At 53.5% G+C, this 22,647-nt stretch overlaps 1 protein-coding gene across 2 annotated transcripts; it reads right to left on the bottom strand.

Moving 5' to 3' along the window:
- Nucleotides 1-190: 190 nt before the first annotated feature.
- On the bottom strand, nt 191-22,292 carry MOV10 (Mov10 RNA helicase). 2 transcript variants are annotated; one of them, XM_045801494.2, is made up of 20 exons: nt 22,156-22,292; nt 10,061-10,264; nt 9,596-9,831; nt 9,163-9,421; nt 7,825-7,959; nt 7,003-7,171; nt 6,112-6,266; nt 5,679-5,855; nt 5,419-5,566; nt 4,846-5,004; nt 4,487-4,590; nt 4,214-4,311; nt 3,900-4,116; nt 2,832-2,949; nt 2,429-2,620; nt 2,145-2,219; nt 1,176-1,301; nt 1,003-1,091; nt 605-726; nt 191-531 (listed from the first exon to the last, which is right to left on the bottom strand). In XM_045801494.2, the coding sequence occupies exons 1-20, from the start codon at nt 22,290-22,292 to the stop codon at nt 440-442; spliced, it is 3,012 nt and encodes a 1,003-aa protein (XP_045657450.2). In that variant the 3' UTR covers nt 191-439. The 2 variants fall into 2 exon arrangements, with proteins under 2 accessions (XP_045657450.2, XP_045657451.2); XM_045801495.2 differs by having other exon boundaries at nt 191-502.
- Between the last annotated feature and the right edge of the window lie 355 nt (nt 22,293-22,647).

Here is a 22,647-nt window from a genome sequence, read left to right as displayed (position 1 = left end):
TGTGGGTGGCTTCCTTGCCACCTCCCACTGGGTTTCCTCCCCCTGGATCTGGGGGGCTGGGCTCCTCTCTGGCTGGGAGGAGTGTGGCCCTGGGCAGGGTGTGACAGTTCCACCCTCCCCTCTGGGGTCTGCCTGGGAGCTCAGGAAGGCCACAAGGCCAGAGGGGTCCACGCTGAGAAGAAAAGGAGGCTTTTGCATAGAACGAGATTTTGTTTTCAGTTTTTTCTTCCTCCCCCTTCCCCCAATTGTTAGCAGCTTGATGTGTCATTCTCCCCAGCAGGGGAGGGGGTGGAATGGCTTGGGTTGTAAACTCCCTCCCCCAGCCTTCCTGTCCTGCGGAGGGGCAGCTCAGCTGGGCTCTGGTTCAGGCTGGGCTCTGGTTCAGGGTTGGGTGGGCGGTTAAGGCTTGGCTGGTGCGAGAAGGTGGTCTGCTGTGTCTTCAGAGCTCATTCCTCCACTCTGGCTCTACTTGCAGGGACAGGCCATCTTCTCCCTCCCGCTCCTGGGGGAGGTAGTCGTGACTTTGGGGCCCTAGAAAGAAAAGAGGTGAGCCCGTCTTCCTCACCTCCTCCCCTAGCGCTACCGGAGCCCGGCCCAGCCATACCTGAGGTAGAGGGCCTGAGCTTGCTCAGGCCGTGGAGCAAGTTCTGTCCCTGCTGGAGGTCCAGTTTGTCCGGGAAGGGGCACCCAGTATACCCCCCGTTTTCTTTACAGAATTCCAGGAATCTGTGGGGTACAGGGACATTCACACACACATAGCTGCGCAGGCCTGGCCGAGGAGGGCCGTGAGTGGCTGGAGGCGAGGACTTGGTCCTAGGACACAGGCTTGTGCCTCTGGGCCAGTGGCTTTTCTGGGGTACCGTGAGGATGAACAGACGGACCCCCTCCCCGAACAGAACTGCGGGATTAACTGAGCCCCAAGGAGGTCCTTCCTATCGCTGCACCTGCCCCAGGCTGGGGGTTGTGGCTCCCCAGAGGGATTACGGGGGTGGGAATGCTCACACTTTCCAGTCAGGGTCATGGCCCAGGAGGAGCGGGTTGCCCACCACGATGAGCAATGCCTTGGCCCGGGTCACAGCCACGTTGAACCTCTGGAAGGAAGGAGTGCTAGGGTCATGGGAGGGGAGGGCCATAAGGAAGGAAGAATTCCTCCAACCAGCCACCAGCCCTCAAACCTTAGGGTTCTTAAGGAAACCCAGGTTAAAGTCCAGGTCCAGCTGCACAAAGCTCTGGCTGCTCCGCACGGTAGAGATGAGGATGACGCTGCGTTCTTGACCTTGGAACTCCTCCACGGAGCCCACCTGGAGGTGAGAGACAGGCCTGCAATCCGAGGCTCATGGGGGCGGGGGAGCAGAGGGAAGGATGCGCCCTGCCTCGGGGAGCTTGAGCTCCAAGGCTGTGCAGAGAAGACCCCGGGCATCTGTCACAGCGGAGGGAGTGAGCAGGAAAGAGAATGGGGGGGGTACTGCCCTGGACGCTGAAACCCAAAGGGGGAAGCCAGGCAAAGGGGTGGGGGCTAGAAAGGATTCTCAGCAAAGACAACAGTCGCAAGGACTTGGGAACTCAGAGCAGTGGTTTTCAAACTTCCCGAAAGACAATCGCTAAGCGCTTGTTAAAAGAGGAATCGGAGGCCTCTAAGCCTAATAAGCGCACCGGTTATCAACCCCGGCTGCTCGCTAGATCACCTGGTGAGCCATAAAAACACAGCGAAGCCCTGGCTCTGCCCCCAGATAGCTGCGCTGACCCGCCGGGTGGGGCTCTGGCACCAGGCGCCCTAGCACTTTCCAGGTGATTCTTATCTGCAGCCAGCGGTGAGAACCACTACCTTAAGGTCAAAGCACCGACTGACTCACAGGGTGGGAACGGGGAGCGGGGACACTATCACATGACAGGTCAGGCAGGCTGGGAGCTGGGACTTTATCCTCAGGGCAGAGGCCTCCAACCAGCCTGGTGGTAAGAATCTAGAATCTGGTGGGGTGCTTCTTGGTCCCCGCCCAGACGAACAAGCCGCCAAGCCGGGATCTGCAGGAGTGAGAGGCCCCGGGAGAGCCCCGATGTGTCTCAGGAAGTAAGGGCGGGGCGCCTGGGGAAGTCTCTGGAAGTGGAGGGAAGTGTGGGGGGAGTGAAACCGTGGTGAGTGTCACCTTCAAGTCTTTGATGTCATCCAGTCCCCGAAGCTCCTTGTCAAGTTTGGTGATGCAATGACGGATTTTTTCCACCTGGAAGATGGGGACAGGTGCCTTTCTCTCATGCCATTACCTCAGGGTCCAGGTTAAGAGGGAGCTAGGCAGGAGGCCAGGGAGCGAGGAACAGCTGACCTCTGAGCTCTTCTGAGATAAGGGGCCAGCAGAGGCCTGAGCTCCTGGAACCTCCACCTAGTGGTCTGGCTATGAAGGAGGTACCCCTCGATGGGAACTGAGGGCCTGACCTGCTTCCGGTATGGAGAGATGACGCCCACGCTTCGGGGGCTCAGGCGGGCTTTGCCCTTCTTGGAGGAGGGGGCCAGGAGCAGCTTCAAGTAGGAGGTCACTGTGGCAGCCTCTTCCGGGTTGAAGAATGATGGGCTGTTGCCCTCACGCTCGTCCTTGCCCATTACGCCGTGAAAGATGATGGGAAAGCCCTGGATAGGGGGTCAGGGGAAACCTTCAGCCAGACCTCCCATCCCCCTTCCCTCTCCCACCCCCAGACCCATCCAGGGAATGTGGGATCTCAGGCCAAGGTGACAAAACCTGTGACTTCCACTCAGAGCCGCCTCCTACCTTGCACCTTTAGGAGGAGGGAAGCTGGGGTACAGGGGCGGCAGCCTGAGCCCCTGCCCTGTTCAGCCTCACCTGTCGAGGCAGACCCTCCCAGTGGCAGAAGCGCTCTCGGTCCACAACGTCAGCACAGGCCTGCAGCTCCCCTTCATAATAGAGCCGGTTAGGAATATCCAGGATGGTGGGGTGGGACCTGGGAGGCAGGAGGAGGAAGATGACTTCTGCCCCGCCCCTGGGTCCCCCCACTCCCCCTGCTCGGGGTACACACATCCTCCCCCTGCCACCCACTCCCTGGACGGCAGATTTGCTGATCTACGGGGCGCCGCTAGGCACTTTTTTAAAGATTTTATTTATTTGACAGAGGGAGGGGGAGAGAGTATACAAGCAAGGGGAGCAGCAGGCAGAGGGAGAAGCAGGCTCCCCACCGAGCAGGGAGCCTGACACGGGCTCCATCCCAGGACCCTGGCTTCAGGACCTGAGTCGAAGGCAGATACTTAACTGACTGAGCCACCCAGGCGCCCCTCCGCTAGGCACCCGTAACTGCACGAGGCAGAACCAAACGGGGTTCCCGAGAGCATCTGGTCCATGGATTTCACGGGCCAGTCAAATTGAAAAGGAAAGAACAGGAAAGGGGGAACTCATCCTCCAGTTTCAATTTTGCCAAGGAAGGACAGTACAAAAATTATCATCTATTGCCATTCTTTGACAAAATAACGTGTTAAATCTAAAAGCAGAAGTAATAACCCCACAGCTAACGCCGACTGACCTCTTAGTGGACTCATCAAGGAACTAAGAACTTAAGAAATTCATCTGAGCTTTTAGGTACATGTATTCCTTGACTAAAGCAGGCATAGCTCTTTAATTTGAATAACGATTAGGTTTATGAAAAAACACACTGTCCCAATTTTCCTGATTTCTCCTCGGACTGCCGGGAAGCCAATCCCCCAATACATTTGCTCTGGAGTGAAGCCACTTGCAAGGTCGGAGCCCACGAGCAGCAGCGATGGGGCTGGAATGGAGATCATGGGCTTCCCGCATCCCACAGCCTCTGAGCAACAGGACTGCAGGATGGAGCCTCGGGCGGGGGCTGCACAGAGCAGGTGAAGGCACAGACCGGCAGGTGCAGTGAGGGGGCGGGGATACCTGTAGTTGCGTAGCAGCTTGGTTATGAACTGGGGGTTATAGCCATTGGAGCCCTTCTTGTACAGGGCATTGTAGGTCAGCAGCCGCTCCAGCAGTGAGTACCCCAGCCCATGCTTCTGGGTCAGCGGGGAGCGCAGCACCGGCCCCAGCTGCCTAGGGTCTCCTGCCAGCACCAGCTGCCCTCCTGGATTGTCTGTTTCCTTGACTTCCATCAACCCTGAGAGGCGGGGTGCCACGGGGAGAAAGTTAAGCAGTGGGACCTCCCCCAACCCCATGCAGGGCGGTACACACGCAGCCCACCCCTCGCCCCTCACCTGCTATGGCCACGAGACTCTCGGGCTCCATGGAGTGGCCGGCCTCGTCAATGAAGATGTGTGTGAAGTGATCGATGGGAAACTGAGCTGAGACCAACCTGGGAAGCGTCAGGCCGAGCAGGGGTCGTAAGGGGGCACCTGACCACCAAACCTGAATGCCCACCCAAGCTGGCCCCTCACCCCACTGCCAGGCACCATTGCTCCCCAGCCCACTACCTCCTTACTTATACACACAACGACTGACACACACACACACACACACACACCCCCCACCTGCTGGCCGTGATGAGGGTAGTTATCAGGACACGATATTCTTGTAGCTTCTTCTTGGCAGGAAACACGTAATCCCCCTTCTTTGCATCCCAGTTACAGCAGGGCTGTGGGGTGCGAGGGGAGAGAAGGAATCAGCCAGCTCTACCCAGCCTCACCCTCACTCTGGCTCTGGGTCTCCCAGGCAGTTTTCTTTACCTCCCTCACTTCCCAGGAAAACGGAAGGCCAGAGAGGGGTCCTGACCCACCCAAGCTCCCACAGCAAGTATCAGAATCCAGGTAACCCCATTTCCTGGACCCAGCATCCACCCTGAACCTCCCGGCACCTGCCACCCCTCACCCCTGCACACTTCTCCAGGTACCTTGATGTCCTCGGGCACCATGCGAATGTCCCTGCTGGGGGCCAGGAGGCGGTAGATGGAGCTGGGCAGGTGGACCCGGAGCCGCTGACAGAGAAGGTCAGCCCCTGAGTTGGACGGAGCGCAGGCCAGGATGTGGGCTTTGGGCAAGTGTTTCACCACCTGCAGTGGGGATAAGCACAGTGTGGGAAGCGGCTTCCTTGGCTCCAGAGGCAGGAGCAGGGGAGAGACTTGATTGTGACTCATGTTGGCATGGGGGGCGGGGGGGTCGTTTGTGTCCCAGACCTGAGGGAAGCAGTGACACAAAAGGCTACTTCTGACCACCCCTCTCCCCAAGTCCAAGTATGCACTTTACTGCTGGAAAACTGGTGTAGTAAACATTCGAGTCTATGATGGCCGAAACATGACTGGGGACCCCAAGTCGTGCAGGACCCACCCTGCCCAACAATGCTCAGCGGCCACACTGACTCTTGATGCCAGCCCGGGGGTGATCAGGGAGCTGGAGGCACCCAGATCTGGGAGGTGCTTGGTCCCAGGGGACTCGGCATAGGCCCCAGGTCTACGCTCAGGCCCCACCTGCTTGATGGCTTCCACTAGGGTGACAGTCTTGCCAGTGCCCGGAGGCCCAAAGATGATGTAAGGGGCTGGACGGGTGGTGCCCGTGACAATGTACTTCATGGCCTGCAGCTGCTCAGGGTTCGACTCCAGACTGCGGTCATACAGCCTGGCGGAGGGGCCGGAAACAGGATGTCACCTGGTGTCCCAGAGGCCTTCCTGACTCTATCCCCAATACCCCACACTCCAAGTAGCCCAGGAGCACCCCCGCCCGGTCTCACTTGAGCTTCACATCTGAGGGCAGCAGCGGGACCCCACGGGAAGCCACGGGAAAGAGCATGGGCCACAGTGGCCAGCGCCCCGTGAGCTCCAGGGCGCGGTGCTGCACCCGCAGGGGCTGGCGGTTGAAGGTGAAGTTCACCTTGAAGGTCAGCCCATCCACGAAGCGGCTCAGGAGGCTTTGGGAGAGGAGAGGGGGAAGAGCTCCAGTTAGGGGCCAGCGCACACTGCATCTACCCTGATTCCATTCCTGCTTTTCAAGACAGCCATGCGGTCCCCCTCCAGGAGAAGCTGCTACTGGGGCATCTCGGGGTTCCCCCTTAAGAAAAGCTGTCCCTGGGGTCCCACTCATCTCAGGGAGAGAAACATCTGCTGCTCTGGCCTAAGAAATACCTATAGAACCTTCTAGCAGGTCATGAGTCCCCCAACACCCACCTCGTGGAAAAGCTCAGCTTGACACGGTCCAGTTCCACCTTATGTACAAAGCCCTTGTAGGTGACAGGGTCCTCATGATGTGTTTCAGAGGACAGAAGTGCGAACAGGTGGTCCCCCCGTAGCACTGAGGGGCGGCTCTCAGTCACCCCGGGAACCTGTGGGGTGTGGACACAAGCAAGCTTCTATCCCAAGGATGGCTACTGGAGGGCCCAACTGCCTGGCTCTCCAGAACCCTGCTGAGGGACAAAGACTGACGCGTTGTCCTTCTACCCCAAGACCCAGGGAGCTTTGCTTCTTTCCTCTCCCACCTGCCAGGGCAGAAGTCGGGGGATAAGCAAGGAGACAAATCTGCCCAAACAGCACAGAGATGCTGAGCGCAGCAGTCCTGGAAACCCTCCCTGCACAATTTCAGAACTTGAGAGCCAGATTCCCGGCCCATCCGTTTACCTTCTTGGCCAACTCTGATCCTACTCTGCCCTTGAAATCTTAACTCAGTTCCTGCAATCTTTCCCTGCTCATCCCCAGCCCCCGCCTCTCTTAGCAGGTGTCCTTCTTGGCACTGCGTACAGGACTCTATGCTCATGTGTACGACACTCGACATCTGAGAGCCGGAAAAGGATCCAAGAATTATCTAGCCCAGCTCTGTACTTTCCAGATAAAGGAACTAAGGACAAGGGACTTGCCCAAGGCCACATCGCTGGTGGTAGCCATGTGTGGACTAGAACTCAGGCCCGCCCTCCCCACTGCTCTGCTCTGACACCCATTTGGGGCACAGGATGCCTACTCTGCTCCTTGCTGAGCCCCCTTTGGGGGCAGGAACAGTGCTCCCTCCTCGGCCTATGAGCTGGCTGACATGAGCCCACCCTCCCCGCACCAGAGGCGGGCGCCGACCTCCAGCGTGAGCAGCCTGGGGTTCTGGTCTGCGGGGTCCCAGGTCATGGGCACCGACTCCAGGTCATAGTGCCGGATGTCATGCTCCATCTGCAGCTCCTCCAGGTGCAGCAGGAGCCGGAGCTTCACCTCGTAGTTCCTCCACTGCAGGCCTGTCTCCAGCTGGGCCCTGGCACGGACGGGGGGGGGGGCGGACAGGAGAACGGCACGGGTCAGGCAAGCCCCATGTGCGGGAGCAGCCACCCTCTCCCGTCCACAGCTCTGGGGCTTTGAAAGCACGCGGAATCAGAGAGGACTAGAAGGGCAGAGAAGCGGGCGGGGCTTGGAGACCGCGGAGCATGGGTCCTGGCTCTCCACTCCTTCCTTCCGACGCCCCTGCCCCCACCTCAGACCTGACTTGGCATCCGCACCATGGATCCTAGGGCCTGGAACATTCTCCCGCCAAGATGCTCTTGTGCTGTATGCCCCTGCCTCACTCAAACGTCATTCTCTGCTCAAATATCACCTTCTCGAAGAGGCCAGCACTAACTGCCCTGCTCCTGACAGCACACCCCATCCCCTGACCTGAAAGTGTAGCTTTACCTGCGTTCTTCGTAGCACTCAGCACTATATGCAACTTACAGACTATGAGACAGATGCTCATTCCCCCCCACTGCCATGGGCAAGGCCCTCACGTGAATGATTGCCTTGAACACTGCCTGGTACACGGCGCATGCTCAGTACAGGAACGAAGGAACGGGGCACAGGAGGCTGAGGAAGAGCTATGGGTCAGAGCGAAGAGACACAGAAAGCAGCATGAGGGGGCAGAGGGGGGACTCTTACTTGATCTCAGCAATCTCCTTTGGGGCAGTGAAGATACTTGTCCCCTGAAGAAGGATGGGGAGCAGCTGCCGGAGGCGAGGGGGTGGGCAGTATGTGCCCAGTGCCATACTCAGCTCCAGGTCATAGCCCCTAGCGCTGCAAGAGTGACCGCAGAGTCAGAGATCTCTCCTCCTCAGAGAGGTGGACAAGGCCCTTCCCCGGAAGATGCAAGAAGCCCTTCTAGAAAACTATCGCTGAAGGGGGTCAGCAGCTTTTACCCAAGGAGGCAGAACTCACTACCCCACGAGGCTACTCATCCCGAGGCTGGACCATCCTCATTTTTGGAAAGCACCATACTTGGAAACATTCAAAAAACACATATGGGGGCGCCTGGGTGGCTCAGCCGGTTAAGTTTCTGCCTTCGGCTCAGGTCGTGATCCCAGGGTCCTGGGATCAAGCCCCACGTCAGGCTCTTTGCTCAGCGGGGAGCCTGCTTCTCCCTCTCCCTCTGCCTGCCGCTCCCCCTGCTTGTGTGCTCGCTCTCTGTCCCTGTCAAATAAATAAATAAAATCTTAAAAAAAAAAACCCACATATGTAATACACATATATGTAAATAATATGGGTATAAGTCATACACGTTCCTTAGAGAAAAAATCAAAAAATAGCTAATAAATGAGTAAATAAATAATATTCTCACCATCCAGAGATAACCAACATTTAACTCTTTCGCAGGTAAACTTCTAGACTTTTGTCACTTTGTATTACCTATGTGTAGTTTTAACAGAAAGAGCTCAATTGCCTACAGTTTGCTTTTCTAGCACAGTATCCTGGAAACCTCTAGCAGTGTCAAAGAGAGGTCTACATAAATTCTAGGATTCCATTCACATGAATGTCCAAATAGACAAATCTAGAGAGAAAGAAGACAGATGCTGCTAGCTCAGGGCGGGGAGGGAAAGGGGAGCAAATGGGGTGGCAGCTAAAGGGCATGGGTTCCTTTGTGGGTGATGAAGTGTTCTAAAACGGATCGGTGATAGTTGCCCATTATCTGTGAATATACTGAGAACCGGAACTGTATACTTTGAATGGGTGAATCGTACAGTGTGTGAGTTATCTCCCTCAAGCTGTAAGGAGGAGAGAGAGGTCTACCACAGGCTGCCTGACAATCTAACATACGATCGAAAATGCTTAGCATTTTTTCAGAGTCACCTGCAACTTTCTTCCCCATCAGAAAAGGCCCGGAGGAGTTACAAACTCACTTGGAAAAGGGGCCCTGGCTCAGGCTCTGGGCTCTTCCCATGGGCCCCCAACTGTGGCGCCGGGCACCCCAGCCTGGACTGGGTTGGAGGGGAAAGGAGTTACCGATCAGGTCTCTCTCCTTCCTCTATCCGGCTGGTCACTACAGGGTTTCCACTGATCCGGGTCCGCTTGAAAGGAGTCGTGGGCTTCAGCTGTGCAGCCAGGGGACTGTGGGCCACGGCGGCCAAGAAGCGGGCAATGTAGAAAGTGCCAGCTCCTTCTGAACCGGGCTCCCCGGGGCCCAGCAGCTCCCAGAGCACTGTGGCCGGGAAGTAGCCCACAAAGCCGGTCTTGCAGTGGACATGGAGCTCGTAGCACTCGCCTGAGGGAGGACAGCAGCGTGAGAGGGGACCAGGGAGGGATACTCCCCCAGCAGCCACAGCCCAGGGCAGGGGCACCCCCCACCGACACAACAGCAAGAGCCTGTTTCCCGAGGACCAACTCTGCCCAGGGCAAGCCCCTGTCCAAGGGCTCTTTCCCGTGGAAACGCACTCACCAGGGCCCAGTGGGCAGGGCAGCTCCTGGTCCCCATTGTAGAAGGCAAACTGGGGGGTCCGGCAGAGTGGGAAGAGGTGAGTGAGGGTGACAGGCTGGGTTCCTCCGTTCCGAAGCCTCAGGGTCAGCACCTCCTTGCGGTTCAAATCCAGGCGGATAAGGAGCTGCCCATCTCGGGCTTCATGGGGCCCCTGGACTTCCACGTCCACCCCATGTTTCCCGTGAAGATACTCAGCCCTGGGGAGAGTGGGAGTCAAGGCGGGGCTGGGACAGGAGGGGCCTAGAACAGGGGAGGCTGGCCAAGTGCCAGCTGAGCTCAGGAGCCCCACCGCCTCTCCCCAGACAGACTAGCTCCTTCCCTACCCTTCCCCCACTCCTTGAAGGAGGGGGCCTTACCCCAACCTGAGGCCACCCACTCTTCCCTCAGCCAGACAGCTCCCCACCCCCCACACCCGTACCCACACACCTGTCGTAGAAGATCTTGGCTAGCAGCGACTTGTGGTGTTTGCTGATGTCTGACCCCAGCTTCACTCTCCTCTTTTCTGGGAAACACACGTTGGCCCAGCGGTCGAGTCTAAAGAACCTGACCCGAGTCTTGGTGACGTAGGCCAGATTTGCAATCTTCATTCCATACAGCATGGAGGAGAAGCCAGGGGCAGGGGTCCCAAAGCTGCCGGAAGCAGAGGAGACTGGGAAATGAGGGAAGGCAGGGCGGCTCGGTGGGGAGGGCAGGAGGGGACGGTGTCTGCGGGTGGCTGTGTGTGGGACACACCAGCCCTGCCGAGGGACAGGACAGGACCCAGGGACAGAGACTCAGGCCGGGGGGCAGAGGAATTTTTAATGTTTTCAGGGAATTCAACAGGACTTCCCGAGATAAAATACGATTGTTCAAAACACCAGGTTGCGGAGCATGCGTTTTTGAGGAGAAAAGCCCAGGACTGGCCTGGCGATTTGGAGCACGAAGGGAAGAGAGAGAAAGAAATGAGTGTTTTTTTGGGGGCAAACTACTCGGGACAGAAAAAAAAGATAGCAACGACCCAGTGGAAAGAGCTAGGGCTAAGGGGAAGCCGAGTGAGTTGATTCACAGAGGGGGACCTGGGGCCCTGCCTGACGGTGAGGAGGGACAGAGGGGTCAGAGAGAGCACAGATGTCCAGGGTGTGTGGGCAAGGTGGCTGATCAGACAGCAGTTTCCACCCGAAGTCAAAGGGTGCAGGTGGAACCCAAGCAGGAAGGGAAAGGATCCTTCTCCAGAGATCAAATAGCTTGGTTTTGTGCCTAGAGAAGGTGAAGATAGGGAAAACTGGTCAGAGGGACAATAACCTCAAGATTTAGTGCCTGGAATTCAGTTTAGTCAACTCAACACTTACAGAGACCTGTTATGTGCCAGACCCTGCGCTAGGCCCTGGGGGTTCAATGAGGCAGGAGACCGAGCCCTGCCTCGAGGAGCCCAGCACAGACTGAACGCATGGATTATGGCATGCCGCCGGGGGTGCAGCCGAGGAGCGGCACGGAGCCAGGCTGTCGGAGAAGGCTTCCCCGGGACAGCAGTCTACCTGAGTCCTGAAGAATGAATGGGTGTCAACCAGGTGCAAGAGCTCGGAGTGCCAAGTGAGAGCCAAGGAGGAGGGTGGAGGGGTCTCCAAAACAGGTGCTGGGGGTTGGGGGCGGGAGGGGAGGGGACCTCCCTTAGCCGGGTCACCTTGGGCTACTTCACTTCTCAGTCTCGCTCTCCTCCCCTGTAACACAGGGATAAGGACAAGTTACCTGGCGGGGTTGCTATGAGGGTTGCCTAAGAGACGGGCGCTGCGGTGTCCGTCTAGCCCAGCGCCTGGCACATAAGATCTCCATAAGGCGTGCTACGATTAGTATCACACACAGCCTGGGGGCACTACAGTGACAAGTGTGGGGCGGGCGTGGTGGGAGGCAGCAGAGGTGGGCGGGGACCAGGTTAGGCAGGTTGGCATGCCAGGCCAGGAAGCCTAGACACGACCCTTAAGACCAGCAGCTCCCCTCCTCTCCTGGCAACCAGGAGCCGGGGGGCATCCCCGCATGTGATGTATTCAAGATCTGAACAGCTGACCACCCTCCCTCAGTGCATTCTAGGGAAGGAAAGCAAATCCTAGTTCGTAAGAACCATGGTAATCCCTATTTAACTCATAAGGCTAAAGCAGCATGGTCACTCACTAGCGTGTAATGAGATCATTGATGGTATGGACAATTCCCTGGTGTCCCGTCACTCTGCCCCTCTCCCTTCTCACCCTGAGCAAATGAGAGTGATACTACTCAGAAAACTCTGAATCAGCGCTGATTTGTTTTAGAAAGATAATAAATCATGTGAAAACATAACAGAAAATGCTCAGTAAATGTTACCTACTATTATTAGTATTCATATTAGTAGTAATAGTAGTACTAACAGTAGCAGTGGTAGTAGGAGTAGTAACAACTTACTTTCAGCCCACGGCAGAGGCTACACTGTGGTTACAGAGCCCCCGCGGGTGGTGGGTTTTAAGCAGGGGAGTGGCAAGATCATATGTGCATTTCAGATCACTCTGGCATCAGGAGTGGAGGATGGATTTGCTGGAGGCAAGACTGTAGGCAGGGACACCAGTTAGAAAAAGACCATTGCAACAGTCCAATTAAAAGATGACAAGGGCCTGAACAAGGTGGTGGTAAGGACAGAAGAGGGGCCAGATCTGGTAATATTTAGAATGTAAAATTAGCAGAATCTGGTGATTGACAGGAGGGGGGTATGGAAGCAGGGAAGAGGGAGGAGTCCAGGACAGGATTCAAATCCATGGGCTTGGCTTCCGGGACCATTCCTGAGATAGGAGGTAAAGACAGGAGGAGGAGGAGGTTGGAGGGCTGACCATGACATTTGGATTTGGACACGTTCAGTTCGAGATTCCTGTGGTCCAGAGGCGGCTGGCTCCAGGAGTCGGAAACTGAGAACTCAGGCCAAAGTCAAGCCTGAGTCGAGCCTAACACTCAGGAGTCCTCGGCTGGAGTTATAACCATGGAGGTGTTTGGGATCTCCCCAGGGAGTGGGAGTCATCTGAGAAGAGCTGAGACCAGGACAACCCAGGGAGGAGAAAACTCCCTACGAGAGGGAGGAGAATCAGCAGGAAGTCTCGACATCAGGTATCAGGCCCAAATGCTACCAAGAGGTCCAGTCACAAAGGGACAGAAATCAGGAGAAGTCACTGTCACCAGGGCCCCTCAGTAAATTCCACAAATCGAGCACAAACTCAAAGGCTCCAGGGGCATCTTCCACACCTGCGCCCTCTGAGGCACCCGCACAGTCCCATTTTTGAGCCATCAGTGGAAGGAGGACGCCCGTCCCTCTTAACTCCATTTAAGAAAACAACAGTGCAGGTGCCGACTCTCAGTTTAGGGCTGGGGAGCAAACAGGGCTCTTTGGGGGCTGAGCAAACCTGAGAGCGCATGCCCTGTCTCAAGGCGGCGGGGGGCGGGGGGCAGCTGCTTGCTACTCATCTCCAGACAGCTGTGGCCAGCAGGGAATGGAGGCCCAAGATGGCCAGACTTTCTGGCTTTTAAGAGAAGCCCTAAATCGGGGCGCCTGGTGGCTCAGTTGGCTGGGTGTCCAACTCTTGGTTTCGGCTCAGGTCATGATCACCTGCTCTGGAGATGGAGCCCCGTATGTCAGGAAGCAAAGTCTGCTTCCTCTCTGAGCCCCCTCTCTCCCCACTCGCACTCTCTCTCAAATAAATGAATCTTAAAAAAAGAGAGAGAGAGAAAGAGAAGCCCAAATCAAAATTTGAATGTGAAATCTCCTATTTTTGGAAACTTCCTCATGGGCACAGGGGCAGTAGGAACTCAACTCTGCAAGTTTTGCAACTTCTGCCCTGGATACTACCATCTCAGTATTTCTCAAATTACTCCCTGTGCCTCTTACCACCTACCCAAATGCACCTATCCCTGGTCTAAGGCAACAGCCATAACAAAAAAAATTTTCTTCCATCAGAAACTTCGTGCATACTTGTGGGAGAAGGGTCCCAATTCTTTTTTTTTTTTTTTAAAGTTTTATTTATTTATTTGACACAGAGAGAGACAGCCAGTGAGAGAGGGAACACAAGCAGGGGGAGTGGGAGAGGAAGAAGCAGGCTTCCAGCGGAGGAGCCCGACATGGGGCTCGATCCCAGAACGCTGGGATCACGCCCTGAGCCGAAGGCAGACGCTTAACGACTGAGCCACCCAGGCGCCCCAGAAGTGTCCCAATTCTTGTATTCTACATCTGGTCACCTAGATTTCTAGGAAAAAAAGATGAACACAGCCACACGACCAGATGAAAAGATGTTTCAAAGGCAGAGAAATGCAAATTACAGTCAAACTGAGACACCGTTTTACTTCCATTACACCAACAAAAGTGGAAAACAGAGCATGTGTATTACTCTTAGGCATATGTGCAGAAGTGGGCTCTCACATGCTGCTGGTGGAAAGGTGAAGTGGGACCACCTTTCGGGAAACAACCTGGAAACATCTCCCAACATCTGAAATATAGGTATCCTTTAACTCAGGAATTGCATTCCTGGGAAGGTATCCCACAGAAAGAAAAGTGCCTGCGTAAGGATCTGATCTGATAATATTTAGAATGTAAAACAAATGTAAAGTAATTAATGTAATGTGAAGTAACGTAAAGACGAGTGAGGATACTTACTGCAGGATTATTTCTAGTGGCCAAATACTGGAAACTAAAAATTTCCCGTCAACAGGGAGACAGCTGAATAAATTGCCAATGCCCCTACCATGGAATACTAGGCAGCGATGAAAAAGAACACATCACACCCACCCAGATTGCAATTTACAAGGCTGACAACACCAAACGTTGCCGAGGATACCGACACACCAGAACACTCATGCATTGTCAGTCGGAGTATAAACTGGTACAATCGCTTCGAAGAAAGGCACGTTTTGTGTAAAATAAACATGTCACGATGTTCTAATTTTTAATGAAAAGAATATTACGTATGCAATAAAAACTCATTAGAAAATCCAACTATAACACCTAGTATAGCCCTAGCACTGGTATTATTCAAGAAATACTTGCTGGGAGAATGACCGAAAGGATTATCAAATAATTTCAGAGTACGCTTTTACAGACAAAACATATGAGATTGCAAAGGCTGAACCACTGGCTGGCATACAGCACTGCCCGGCACGGGCCTGGAGTGTTACATGTCAGGTTACATATATGGTCCAAACTTGGACACACATATATATATATATATATATATATATATATATATATATGATTACATAATATTACATACCATTAAAAATATAATAAATAATTTATATAATCCTTTACATACTGTCCAAACTCGGACACACATATAATAATATATAAATATATATATAATAAATACACATATAAATAAATTTATATAAAGGGAGGCAGGCAGGGGAAAGGAAGTAAAATGCATAAACACCAAAACCCGGTCACACTATTTACAGATGACTACGTACATTTGGAATTATTAGTTATAAGCAGAAAGAATAAAGTAAGGCCAACTGAAGTGATAAGAGCTGTTTATCAGTAAGTTTCAGGGAAGTTGAGAAAGGGGCTCAGGAAACCGGCAGGAACTAGGGAAGGCTGAGCGGCCTCACCCTAGACAAGGTCACAACAGAGGATGAGTCCGGAAGACTTTGCTGCCAACCACCAAGAAAAAGGTCAAGCAACTTGCCTAAGCTTTAAAAATAACACTACACACAAATCTACCCTGTGACCCAGCAATTCTCCCAGGCAGATCCCCTGTGAAATGTACAAGAATGTTCACAGCCGTATATTCAACATGGCCCCAAACCCACAGCAGTCCACGAACAGGAGAACGGCTAAACACACTGTGATTTGTATTCCGGTGAAGTGTAGTACTCGGTGAGAAAAAGAAGCTGCTGCTTGAACATGAATGAACCTCAAAAACGTTATGCGGAGGGGCGCCAGGCTGGCTCGGTTGATAGAGCACGTGACTCTTTACCTTGGGGTCATGAGTTCGCACCCCACGTTTGGGCTAGAGTGTACTTAAAACAAACAAAACATTATGCGGAGTGAAAGGTGGCTTTCACAAGAGTGCATACCTGGGGCAGCTGGGAGGCAAAGTCGGTTAAGTGCCCGACGTTTGGTTTCAGGCTCAGGTCATGATCTCAGGGTTCTGGGATGGAGCAGCGGGCTTAGCGGGAAGTCTCCTGGGGATTCCCTCTCTCTCCCTCTGCCCGCCCCTTCTCAAGTAAATAAATAAAACCCCAAGAGTGCATACCTCTTGATTCCATTAAATGAAGTTCCAAACATGCACAAACTCAAAAAAAAAAAAAAAAAAAATCAGAGCGGCAGTTTCCTCTGGGTGGGTAAGGGTGAGGACCAACCCAGAAAGATGAGGGAATTTTGGGGGTGATGTCCTGTTCTATGTCTTGATAGGGACTACACACGATGCATGGACTTGCTAAAACTTACAGGATGGTTCAGTTAACATGTGTCCATTTCATGGTCTATAAATTTCACCTACATTTTGAACACTTAACAGTTAATAATAATCATGCTGAAGTGTTTGGGATGAGGTGCACTGAAGTCTGTAACTTACTTAGAAATGCACCGAAAACACTCAGATGGATCGATGGGCAGGTGTGCAAAATACTAATTAAAAAACCTAGGTGAGGGTATATGGGTGTTCGCTGTCTAATCATTTCAACTTTCATGTTTGGAGTTTGTCATAATAAAATGTTGGGGGAAAAAATTCCAACAATGTGTTAGAGGTCTACACCAGATGACCACGAATGATTTCTGTGAAGTATTTGTTGAGTAAGAAAAACAGGATGTGGAAAATGCATAGAGCACGATCCTTTTTAAATAAAACCACCCAAAGAATGCTCTGGTTGATATCATGAGTCTTCTGAGCACGAGGCAGAAAGTAGAAATGGAGGTGGGATGCCAATATGGCGAGGGACCCACAATAAACAAGGATGTACTCGAATGATCCCAGCGGGGCAAACCAACAGAAGTGTGTTGTAAGTATGGGTGCATAAAGAGATAAATGACAGTGTGGACACCCAAAGCATCAAAAAACTTCTGAACAACGTCCAATAAACGTCTAACACAGAACATTACGGGCCCTCACTCCCTCATTCCCAACTACCAGCTTAACTGATGTGTATTTTTCTATATGTACTTTTTTCTATACATAGAGACTTTTTTTTTTTTTTAAGATTTTATTTATTTGGCAGAGAGAGCGAGCACGCACAAGCAGGGGCAGTGGCAGGCAGAGGAAGGAGAAGCAGGCTCCCCGCTGAGCAGGGAGCCCGACGAGGGGCTCGATCCTAGGACCCCAGGGGATTATGACTCAAACCCAATGCAGACGCCTGACCGAGCCACTCAGGCGCCCCTAGACTTTTTCTTAAGGAGGCTCCACACCCAGTGTGGGGTTTGAACTCACAACTCTAAGATCAAGACCTGAGATCAAGAGTCAGACCCTCCAGCGACTGAGCCACCCAGCTGCCCCAAAGACTTTTTAAGCACCCGAGTTTTTCCTGTGTGCTGCACACAGTCCTACAACAGACTTCTTTCACCACCGTGGACATCCTTCTCGGACATGTTACCAAGCCAGCTCGCTCGTGTGGATGGCTGCAAAGGACAGCACGGTATGAATGCACGCGGTGTATTTCACTACTTGTCCAGTGATCGACAGTTAGGCACCTACAATTTTTGGCCATTTCAAATGTTATAATAACCATCCATGCACAAAAACTCTCGTAGGAGATTTGTGGTTATGGGACAAATGCCTTTAAAGTAGAACTTCGGGTCAAACAGAATGACTCTTCCCAACTTTGGAAAGTTCTGCCAAATTGTCCTCTAAAAGGGTTGTACACACTTAACGTGATCACTGACAGGAATCTGAGAATACCCTTTTCCCAGACCCTACCACCAGAAACCTTCAACCTTTTCAATCTTTGACAATCTGATCAACAAAAGAAAATGGTATCTTGCTTAAATCTGCATTTCCCCCCAATCACTGACATAGTCGAGGATCTTTCCTTCCGTCTGTCATTTGTTTCTTCCCCTAAATCAGCAGGAGTTATCACCAACACAAAGTGGATCATGGCCCCCTTCAGGACTCCACGGGCTGCAAGATGGAGCCCAACCTTTTCCATCCGGCATACGTGGACTTCTGCATAACAAGATAATGCAAACCCAGTACCACCACCACCACCAGGAAACATTTACTGAATACTCCCGTGTGCCTTCTCAAGTACCCGCATTATCTCATTTAATCCTCACACCCAGGCAGCAACCACTATCATTCCATTTTAGAGAAGATACTGAGGCCCAGGTCCTCACGTCAATCCCTCCCCAACCGCACCTCGGCCATTCCCAACTCCTTGGATCACTCTCCGAACTTTCCTGCCCCCGTGGCCGCCCTCAGTCTGCAATGCCCTGCCCTTGGCCCCTGTCATTCGTTTGGTGAACAATACCAAATCCTTCTAGATGCAGTGCAGGAAACTCTAATAGCTAGAGCAATGGCATTTCACAACAGAGTATCAGATCTGGCAGCGATCTTAAAGGGACATCTAGTTCTGTGTTTTACAAACTGTTGAGCTGCAACTCTCATTAGTGGGTCAAGACCAGGATTTTTGAAAACTGAAGAACACAATAAAAAATATCAGAGGGCAGGGAGTGAGGCTCTTTACTGTTTCAAGGACACACACTGTTCTGGGAAAGCGGAGTACCCCAGGCTCCGAAGTAAAATGTATTCTTTACTGCCAATAGAAGTCTAACCACCCAGCCATTCTCCATGCCAGAAGCCAGAAGGATCTTTCTAAAACCCTGAATCCATCATCTCCTACTTCGAAACTTTCTGTGCTTTCCTATTTCTGTTAAGATTAAAAGCCAGCAAACTAGGAGGCCTCTCAGCCCCTGGCAAGGTCCTGCCCCACCGAGCCCCTGCCTCCCTCTGGCCTCCCGTCATGGTCACTGAGTTCACTCGCAGCTCGTGAGGGTGCTACTCCCTCTGGGTCTGGAATGCTGTCCCCTTCCCCCTTACGACCGTGAACTCCCGTTTATCTTTCGAGATTCTGTTCCAACATCACTTTCTCCCAGAAATCTCTGACTCCTAGACCAGGTCGTGTCTCCCAGTTAGACGCACTCCCATCACATCCTGGACCTTTTGTTCCAAGCACTTATCACAACCGTAATTAAAGAATTACGTTTCACTGCCGCCTCCTTCCTTAGACAGGTTCCTTCTGTGTGTATCTACAGCACTTCGCAGTTTTGCTTTGCTCCCAGGAGGCATTCAGCCAAGATTTGTTGAAGAAAAGAAGGAGTCTCCTGCCCAAGGCAAGAGCAGTCTTCTCTCGAAACTTCTCATGCCACCCGTCATTCCTCTATAGGACGGCCTCCCAACCATCACTATAGTAATGGCAGCTACCACTCCCAGAGCCCACGTTAACAGGCTACGCCAGGTAAAGGCTTTGATCTAAGACAGCTCACTTTGGCCTCACCCAACCCTGAGAGAAGGGCATTCTTTTATGCACCTTACTAGAAAATTTAGATAGTTGTTCGAAACTCCAATGCAAAACTCCTAAGTGGCTCAGCCAAGATTTGAACCCCAGCTATCTGAACACCACGCCAGCCCCTGCAGTACTCTATTACGTCTGTCTACACATCTGCTACCGTCCCCCACCCCCACTAGACTATGATCAGAGGCAGACGCCCAGGCGCAGGCGCAGAGCAGAGCCTCATTAAATGTACTGGCTAAATAATGAACGATGGGAAAAGCCAAAAAGTTGGCAGCAGAGTATCACAACATCCTGCAATAACCTGGCTGGAGGGATGCACCCCTCCAGCAGAGGAAATCTCCCTAGAATTCCTGACGGGGGTGGGGGGTGACCTGCTGTAGCTATTCTCTTGCAGATCAGCTCTCGATCAACTCGACTTCCTCAGTTACACCCTGCCAGCACTTAGGAGCGTCTACCTACCGGGTTCTATGCTGGGGACTGAGGGAAGGTGCCAAGGTGACGAAAAGCCTGTCCCCACCTTCAGAGGATCTGACCGTCGGGTCGGGGAGCCGGCCATGTACTAGTTTGAACACAACACAAGGCAACGCACTGGGGCTATGTAACCTGGGTGTGAAGAATGAGCTCGGAGAGCCCAGAGGAAGCAGCAGAGAATTCCCACTGGGAGGACGAGGGTTGATGTCACAGCATTCCAGCCTGGGTTTAAAGGATGCGTTAATAACGTTCTCTCTAATCATAACAGAAATCTCCAGCCACCCGGCGTGGGGAGGTGAGGGGGCATGCTGAACGAACCCAGTTCTGCCTTCTGGAGTGACAGGGACGTCTAATCCTCTCCGTCGTGACAGTCGTCAAAATAGTCCAGGATTACTACCTCGTTCTCCCCAATTTTTCTCTTTTCAAGGCATACATTTCTCAAGTTTGTGATTTTAAGTAATCTCTACACCCAAGGTGAGGCTTGAACTCATGACCCTGAAATCAAGAATGAAATGCTCTACCAACTGGGCCAGCCGGGTGCCCCTCTTAGGTTTTTTTGGACTGGGTCTCCTGACAGAATGAACCCACAGAGAAGCTTTTTCTCCCTCTGTCCGAGTACTAAGGCTACTTCTTGGCTTCCAATGCAAGGCCAAGGTCAATGTCACCTTCTCCAGTGAATTCCCTAATTACAGAGGAGTGGTATCTATTTGCATAAGAAAACACAAAATTCCCTAATAATTACAGGGCAGTATCTTATTTGCATAAAAAACAAATGCACAGAGTAAAAATTATTTTTGAAACCCCTTAAATTCACCCATGAAGTGCATTTTATCTGGTTTTCCATATATGCAGTCTGACACAGCCTGTTTTTCCCCAGGACTGGAACATTCTGTGTCGCTTTGGTTTAGAGTTGATAAAGACTCTCCTTGACCAAACTTTAGTCAGGCTCCTCTGAACCCCCTTCTCGATTAGGCCTCAACCTTGCCCCCCACCCCTTAATGTGTCCTCTTAGTCATTTCCCATCTACTCACCCCTCACTCTGCAGTTGGCTCTCAGTTCCCAGCTGTCTTTGCTGTGTTGGGACTACAGCTCATCTCCCCTACTACCATAGTCTTAAATAGTCTTCTCCACCCGTCTACCAAGTAACCAAATAACACATTCTTTACAGAGCCAAAAGAAGTAGTTGACTTGTCTTCAGAGCCACGCTGTACTTCTATTTCGTGAACATAGGTGAATTCAGGGATGTGAAGAGCTGATAATGTCTCAATAGTAACTGCTCTTTCCTCCCTTCTCTTCAGCAGGTTTCTTATCCCTATTACACTCCTCATGTTATTTGACCATTTATGACAGTATTTCGCATGCATACTCCATGCCTATTATGGCCTCTTGCTCCCCTGGGCTCGTGTATTGTTCGTCTTTATGTTCCCCGCAGTGCCCTGCACAGGGTGAGGGCATAAACAGGTCATAATCCTCGCCCCTTCCTCATATGTTGCTTGAGCCTGTTAATGTCCCTCTTAAAACGTGACACTCATTACTGGAAAAAAAGAAAAATCCAGATATGATCTGGTCAATATGGAGAGTCACTACGTCCTCCCCCCCAACCTCAAACCACACTTCTATTAACACCGTCTAACACTTCTTCCACTCTTTTAGCAGCCACACCGGCCTTTTGGTCTGTTAAAACCCAGAGCCTTTTTCGGGAGGTCTGTTATGAAGCCGACATCCCCACCACCCCGTATTTATTTGTGTAAGTCTTCGCATTTATCCCTGTTAAATCGTGGCGTGGTTTTCGGCCCAAGGCTGCAGCCTGTTGATAGGTGTTTCTGAAGCACCATTCTGCGGTTTGCCAGAGAGAAGTGTCTGATTTTCACTTCGATGCTAACAGGAAAGGGGGACCAAACAGCCTGCAGCCACAGGGTGAGAAGGGCCTCCAGGAGGCTGGCTCTGGGTCTCCATGGAGAAGCCACAGGTGCTAATGGAGGGTTGGTACGCACGTAGTTTGCGCCCTTTTCTTCTTTGCCGAGCTGCCCGCGATTCTCCCTCCGACCCCGGGTCTCCTCGGCTCCGCGGGATAGCGGACCCCCTCGGCAGCAGCCCCTCGGCAGCGGGGCGGGGGTCCAGGCAGAGCCCGCGCCAGGGCCGGCCGCCAGCGGCGGGCAGCTTCCTCCCGCGGTCCCGCGATGCCTGGCCCCCCCGCGCCCCGAGCTCCCCTCCCCCCACGCCGAGCGCCCCCCCCTCCCGCTCCCCGCCCCCGCGAGCGGCGCGTGAGCGCGGGACCCCGCTCTCCGCCCGGGCCCGGGCCGCCGGGGGGCGCGGGCTGCGCGGGAGGCGCAGCGCCGGGACTGGGCGCAGGGGCCCGGCTGGGCAGAGCGGGCGGGCTCCGGGCGGCGCTGGCGGGGCGTGGGCACGGCGCGGGAGGGGAGGTCTGCGCCGCCCCGGGACCGGCTTGCGCCACTGGGGGAGCTGCGTCCCTCCGCGCCCCGGGGCGGGAAGGGTGGCCCCGCGGCGGGGGTCGTGGCGGCGAGCTGGGCCCGCGAATCTGGGCCGGGGAGTGGGCCGGCCCGTACCTGATCTTGAAATCCCAGTTATAAACGGTCCGCAGCCGCTCGCGATCTGTCTCCATGTCCAGTCCCCGATCGACCAGGAAACTCTCGAAGCACTGGCCCGTCTCCCGGAGCTGCCGGCAGCTGAACTTACTGGGCATCGCGGCGGCGGCTGCGGCCCAGGCAGGAGGGTCCGTGGAAATGAAACTGAAAGTCGCCGCCGCGGATGTAAGTTGGCGGCCCTGGGATGAGGGTGCAGCAGGGGGAAGCCCCCTAACTCTGACCCCTGGTCCTGCAGGCTCCCTTCTCCCCACCAGGTTTCCCTCCTCCGTTCTTTCCCTACCTGAGCCTTCCCTTCGGTCTCTCCGTCCTATCCCCTCCCCCTCCTCCCATTAACTCTTTCCTAAGGAGTCTGACCCCTCCCTCAGGGCCCTCCCCTTACCCCAAGCTCCCTCCCCTGGCTTCTAGCCAGAATCAGAACGTGGCTACCGCCGGGGGCCCCCTGAGCCGCCCTGG

The sequence above is a fragment of the Ursus americanus genome, chromosome 12 (genome assembly GCF_024610735.1).
Source record: "Ursus americanus isolate L20-20 chromosome 12, mUrsAme1.1.p, whole genome shotgun sequence".
Lineage (NCBI taxonomy): Eukaryota > Metazoa > Chordata > Mammalia > Carnivora > Ursidae > Ursus > Ursus americanus.
Note: the sequence above shows the minus strand (reverse complement) of the source record. Positions and strands in the feature narration are given on the sequence as shown.